General features: G+C 70.5%; 1 protein-coding gene across 1 annotated transcript in view; it reads left to right on the forward strand.

Annotated features, from left to right (window-relative positions):
* The window catches only part of Phf21b (PHD finger protein 21B), a 61,162-nt gene that overhangs the window by 48,461 nt on the left and 6,701 nt on the right, over positions 1-6,000 (forward strand). Inside the window, 5 exon segments of the mRNA XM_042672718.1 lie at positions 404-455; positions 1,314-1,390; positions 3,109-3,163; positions 3,991-4,013; positions 5,620-5,778. Of these exon segments, the coding sequence (XP_042528652.1) occupies positions 404-455; positions 1,314-1,390; positions 3,109-3,163; positions 3,991-4,013; positions 5,620-5,778 (366 nt within the window).

Consider the following 6,000-nt stretch of genomic DNA (forward strand, 5'->3'; position numbering starts at 1 on the left):
AGCACAGAGAGACCCCAGCTCCTAAAGCAAAGCAGCCTGTTTGCAACCTCGGAGTTCTTGGGCAAAGCGCAGAGATCCAAACACTGCACCCGCAGACATGACTGGTCCTGCTTACCAGCGTCCGCTTGTTAAGGGGAAAAGCACTCTGAACCCACCCTTGGTGCAGGTGGTGCAGGGTGGCCCTGCGGCAGGGCAGTGTTGGGGTGGCCGGCCGGCGGGCCTGCGAGCCCGGGGTCCTTGGAGTGCATCTGTGGTGTGTTTGTCCTGCTCCCAGGGCCTGGGGGATCGCCAGGAACCTGGAGGTCTCTCGTTTCCAGAGCAGTGCCTGTGGTCTGGGACTGCTCCGTGGTGCTGTGGAGGGGAATGCCTTCCTAACATCTCTTGGTCTCCTTCCCTCCCCCAGAAAATCGCCTTCATGGTGGGGCTAGGCTTGGTCACCACCGAACACCTGGAAGGTAAGGGTGAGGGGCGGGGTGGAGGGAGGGAGGATGGGGCCCAGACAGAAGTCGAAGGTTTTAGGGTGCTGCCTCCAGGTGTGAGCTCTGCCCACAGGGCGTGGCTGCCGCCCAGGACCCCGCCCCGGAGGTACCCTGCCTGGGACTGCCCTTCCCGTCTGGGAAGGAGGCAGGCTGCCCGGCCCTGCTGTTTGCTAACCATTTGAGCGTGCTTTTCATCTGCAAAATGGGCTAAGGGGACCTTCCTGGGGGGGAGCCTGAGGCAGTGCCGGGCGCACACGTGTGTGCATGCACACACACACACATACACACACACGGCTCATTTTGAAAATGGCCTCCAGCCCTGTGATGCCCCAAATAGGAATTTTCACCCTGTCCTCCACAGAGGTCCGTGGCCCCTGAGGGGCACACGTAGACTAGAGGGAAAAGCAATTCCAGCAGATGAGGGTCGGGGGGGGGGGGAAGACCAGGCTACACCCAAGGCAGAGCGGTCTCAGGTCCCGCCAGACATACAGACAGCCAGGGAAAGGAAACCCACGCCCCAACATGGATGGACAGACCCCACGCCAGGCCGCCCGAGCCCTGCAGACCTGACCTGGCTGAGCCCTGAGCCACAGCCTCGTCATTTTGGACCGATGTGGATCTGCGGTAGCTGTGCCAAGAGGCCAGCGGCCACACCATGCCCCACACAGGGCCCCACGGTTACAGCGGGTCCCCGCCACCTTCCGCCAACCCGATACTCAGCCTCGAGCACCAGAGTCTCCCGGAAGCTGTGCCCAGCACACCAAGCCAGCGCGCAGCTGCTCCAAAGCAGCACCGGGAACGGTGGATGCGGTGACCGGCGTGTGTGTCTTCCAGAAATCCAGAGCAAGCGTCAGGAACGCAAGCGAAGGAGCACAGCCAACCCTGCCTACAGCGGCTTCCTGGAGACAGAGGTGGGCCAGGGCCGGCTCCTGTGGGGGCAGGGGGGGCCAGGGCTGGCTCCCGTGGGGGGCGGGGGGGCCAGGGCCGGCTCCCATGGGGGGCAGGGGGGGGCCAGGGCTGGCTCCCATGGGGGGTGCAGAGGTGGGCCAGGGCCGGCTCCCGTGGGGGCAGAGGTGGGCCAGGGCCGGCTCCTGCGGGGGCACAGAGGTGGGCCAGGGCCGGCTCCTATGGGGAGCAGGGGGGGGGCCAGGGCCGGCTCCCGTGGGGGCGGGGGGTGGCGGGCCAGGGCCGGCTCCCGTGGGGGCAGGGGGGGCCAGGGCCGGCTCCCATGGGGGGCAGGAGGGGGCCAAGGCCGGCTCCCGTGGGGGCGGGGGTGGTGGGCCAGGGCCGGCTCCCGTGGGGGCACAGAGGTGGGCCAGGGCTGGCTCCCGTGGGGGCGGGGGCGGTGGGCCAGGGCTGGCTCCCGTGGGGGCAGGGGGGGCCAGGGCCGGCTCCCGTGGGGGCGGGGGCGGGGGGGGCCAGGGCTGGCTCCCGTGGGGGGCGGGGGGTGGAGGGGGGCCAGGGCTGGCTCCCGTGGGGGGGGGGGCCAGGGCCGGCTCCCGCGGGGGGTGGAGGGGGGCCAGGGCCGGCTCCCGCGGGGGTTGGAGGGGGGCCAGGGCTGGCTCCCGTGGGGGGGGGGTGGGGCCAGGGCCGGCTCCCGTGGGGGGCGGGGGGGGTGGAGGGGGGCCAGGGCTGGCTCCCGTGGGGGGGTGTGGGGCCAGGGCCGGCTCCTGTGGGGGGCGGGGGGTGGAGGGGGGCCAGGGCTGGCTCCCGTGGGGGGCGGGGGGTGGAGGGGGGCCAGGGCCGGCTCCCGTGGGGGGGGGGGCCAGGGCCGGCTCCCGCGGGGGGTGGAGGGGGGCCAGGGCCGGCTCCCGCGGGGGGTGGAGGGGGGCCAGGGCTGGCTCCCGTGGGGGGGGGGTGGGGCCAGGGCTGGCTCCCGTGGGGGGCGGGGGGTGGAGGGGGGCCAGGGCCGGCTCCCGTGGGGGGCGGGGGGTGGAGGGGGGCCAGGGCCGGCTCCCGTGGGGGGCGGGGGGTGGAGGGGGGCGTGGTGCCCAGAGCGACAGGCGACGCCCCAGGCCACGTGACCATCCCAGGTCGGTGGGCAGCCCGTGACCTTGAGCTTCACACAAGTGCCCCACCAAGGGCAGCCACGGAGAGCCGGTGTTCAGAGCAGTCACACACGTCTGGAACCATCTTCCTTTCTTGGCACAAACCACTCCCAGCGACCAGAGTGGCAGGTTGGCCTGGGGCCTTGATAAAGCCAGGACCGAGGGCACCTGCTGCCAACGCACAAAAGCTTCCACCGCGGGGCCTGGGGCCACCTTCCCAGAGACAGGGTTTTAGGGATTTGGTCTACATGCTCCCCCTTTCCCCACCTGACTCCCCTTCGCTCAGCAGAGGGCAGAGCTCCGGGGCAGAGCTCCGGGGGGCAGGCACAAAGGGCCGTGCTGGCCGGGTTACTGTGCTGCCTGTGGCTGGAGTCCAACCTCTTCTTCCTGCGTGATGGACGCCTTGGGGCAGAGGGGGCAGAGGGGGCCTGGGTGGCAGACTCCTGCCCACCCGCCTCCATCCCGGGCGCCCGGTCCTCACCTCCACCCTGCCCCAGGCCCGGGCGTCCCCCGGCTGCTGCACCCCAAGAGGGAGCCGCAGGGCCTCGGGTGATGGCCTTCGCTGTGTTCTGTCCCTGCAGAGGAAGCGGCTGGCCCCTGCCTATCTCAACAACCCTCTGTTCCTCACCGCCCGAGGTAAGCCGGCCGGAGCCCTGCCAGCTGCTGCCCGCACTGGGGCCCAGACCACAGGAGCTGGGGGCTCTGGGAAGGGAGGGGCCTGTGGTGAGGACTCATTGCCGAGGCTCAGAGCGGGTGCCACCATCACGGCCCCACGGCGTCCAAGGCCACGTGGCGGGGGGTGAGGTTTGCAGACCCCCCCCCAGCCCCAGCCTCTCCACCTGCACTGCCTGCGGAAAGTTCTGGAGAACACCCAGGCGCCTCCGGCCCACGCCCTGCGCCCTCCTGGCGTTGTCAGGGCTGAGAGGGCCCTGGCTGGTTTGCTGGCCGGGGCCCAGAGCCCAGGCGGCACTGCAGATGCGGCTGGCCCAGGAGCCGAAAGGAAAACTCCTTTTTGGGGTCCCCGGTATTGGTTTGCCATCACATACTGGAGCTTGGGGGGCTCTGGGGAGCAGGGCAGGCCACGTGGGGGGCCTGGCATCACATACTGGAGCTTGGGGGGCTCTGGGGAGCAGGGCAGGCCACGTGGGGGGCCTGGCATCACATACTGGAGCTTGGGGGGCTCTGGGGAGCAGGGCAGGCCACGTGGGGGGCCTGGCATCATATCCCTCCACGGGGCAGCAGGGCTGCCCTGTCCACCGTCACGGCCCGTGGTGCACTTCTCGGGCGAGCGCTGGCTGGGACCAGGACAGGGCTCCCCCACACACACACGCACATACACACGTGTACACACATGCACACACACACGCACTGTCACGGCCCACTGGGCCTGGTGCTGCCCTGTCCTGCGGCAGGCCCGCCTCCTCACCTGCTAATGTGTTCTCCGCCCTTCCTCCCTGTGCCAGCCAATGAGGACCCCTGCTGGAAGGTACGTGCCCCATCTCGTGCCCGCAGGAGGGGGCGTGGTGCCATTAGTCACTCGCGGGAGAAGGGAGGGCCTGGCCTGGCCGGGGACGTGGCTCCACCCTGGTGTCCAGAGCTTTCCCAGTCCTGGTCAGCACAGGACTGAGCGGCCCGCTTCTCATGGGTGCTGGCTCCGGCTTGGCTCTGGCTCCGGCTTGGCTCTGGCTCCGGCTTGGCTCTGGCTCCGGCTTGGCTCTGCGGTGTGAGCCGGGGCAGAGCTGGGCAGGCTGACTCCGGCTTGGCTCTGGCTCCGGCTTGGCTCTTTGGCATGAGCCGGGGCAGAGCTGGGCGGGCTGGCTCCAGCTTGGCTCTGGCTCCGGCTTGGCTCTTTGGCGTGAGCCGGGGCAGAGCTGGGCGGGCTGGCTCCAGCTTGGCTCTGGCTCCGGCTTGGCTCTGCGGTGTGAGCCGGGGCAGAGCTGGGCAGGCTGACTCCGGCTTGGCTCTGGCTCCGGCTTGGCTCTGGCTCCGGCTTGGCTCTGGCTCCGGCTTGGCTCTGCGGCGTGAGCCGGGGCAGAGCCGGCCCCTCTCAGCTTCTCTCTGACCAAGAGCGTGGTAACAGCCAGGATTTCGCCCCACATGTCCCCATCTGTGGTCCTGTAACCTCACCCCCGCGCCATGCTCAGGCCTGGCCGCAGCCACGTTCTTCCCTCCATTTTTGGTCTAATTCCAATCCTCACTAGCTTAACGCAGTCCAGGGGACTGGTTCCAGCTGTCTGAGCTGTTGCTGGCGGCACGGGTGCTGGTGGCCAGCAGCTGTTCCGGGCCCCTGGTGCCCGGCCCGGGCGCACAGCTCACGGTCCTGGCGGGGCTTGGCCTCGGGGCCGGAGCCCTGGGTGCTGATCTCCCTCCGCCTCCAGCTTGCCCTGTGCCCAGGCAAGGCCTCCACCCCACCGTGGCATTTGCCCTGTAAGGGATGTGTGGAGCGGGGCTCAGACTGCCTCTGGGGCTTCCCTCCCGCCTCCAGGGCGCCTCCGGCTCGGGAGCCCCAGCCGGATGATGCTTCCTTGGTGCTGGCGTGGGGCCTGGGCCTGGGCGCCAGGGCCTGGTGACGGGGCTGAGCTTTTTCTCTCAAGGCCGGTACTGTGCCACACAAGCCACGCACCACTTCACAGACTCCCTTCCCAAGCTGGCTTTGAATCCCCAGCCTCAGCCCTCGGCCTCTGAGTAGCTTTAAGTTGCAGGTGTGAGCCACAGCTAGGATCTGCCGGGGAAGGGGTGGGTGGGGCCCCGGCCCTGGGCCACTGCGGGCAGTGGCCGGGAGGCCGGGCACGGTCACGGACATGCGTGCTGCCCTCTGGTGGGCCCGGCCAGGGCCGTCATCGCTCCCTGGAGCCCCGGGCTGCCCAGCCTCACAGGAGGGGGGTCCTCCTTGCGCCCCTCCCCTGGCCCTGGCTGTGCAGCCAGGTGTGACGCCCCCCCGGTGTGGGGGTGCCCGGGCGCCCTTCCCCTGCCCGCTCCTGGAGCCTGTGCCGGTGGTGCCCTGAAATCCTGACCGGCCCACGGGCTTTCTGCTGCGGCCCGGCCCTCCCCTTCCCTCCCAAGCGCTGAGCCGCCTCCCGCCCTCCTTCCAGACTGAGAGCACTCATGAGGAGCACTGTGTGGCCTGCAAGCGAGGCGCCAACCTCCAGCCCTGCGGCACCTGCTCAGGGGCCTACCACCTCAGCTGCCTGGACCCGCCCCTCAAGGCCGCGCCCAAGGGCGTGTGGCTCTGCCCCAAGTGCCAGCAGAAGGTGCGGCGGGGCCACCGCGCGGGCCCTGTCCGGGGGGGGGCGGGGGAGAGGGGGCACAGGAGGACGGTGGCCAGCGGGGCTTGAGGGCACCACGCGGGCCCTGTCCCGGCGGGGTGGGGGGGGAGAGGGGGCACAGGAGGAGGGTGGCCAGCGGGGCTTGAGGGCACCGCGCAGGCCCTGTCCCGGGGGGGGGGGGAGAGGGGGCACAGGAGGAGGGTGGCC

The sequence above is a fragment of the Dipodomys spectabilis genome, unplaced genomic scaffold (assembly GCF_019054845.1).
Source record: "Dipodomys spectabilis isolate Male_0828 unplaced genomic scaffold, ASM1905484v1 ptg000763l, whole genome shotgun sequence".
Lineage (NCBI taxonomy): Eukaryota > Metazoa > Chordata > Mammalia > Rodentia > Heteromyidae > Dipodomys > Dipodomys spectabilis.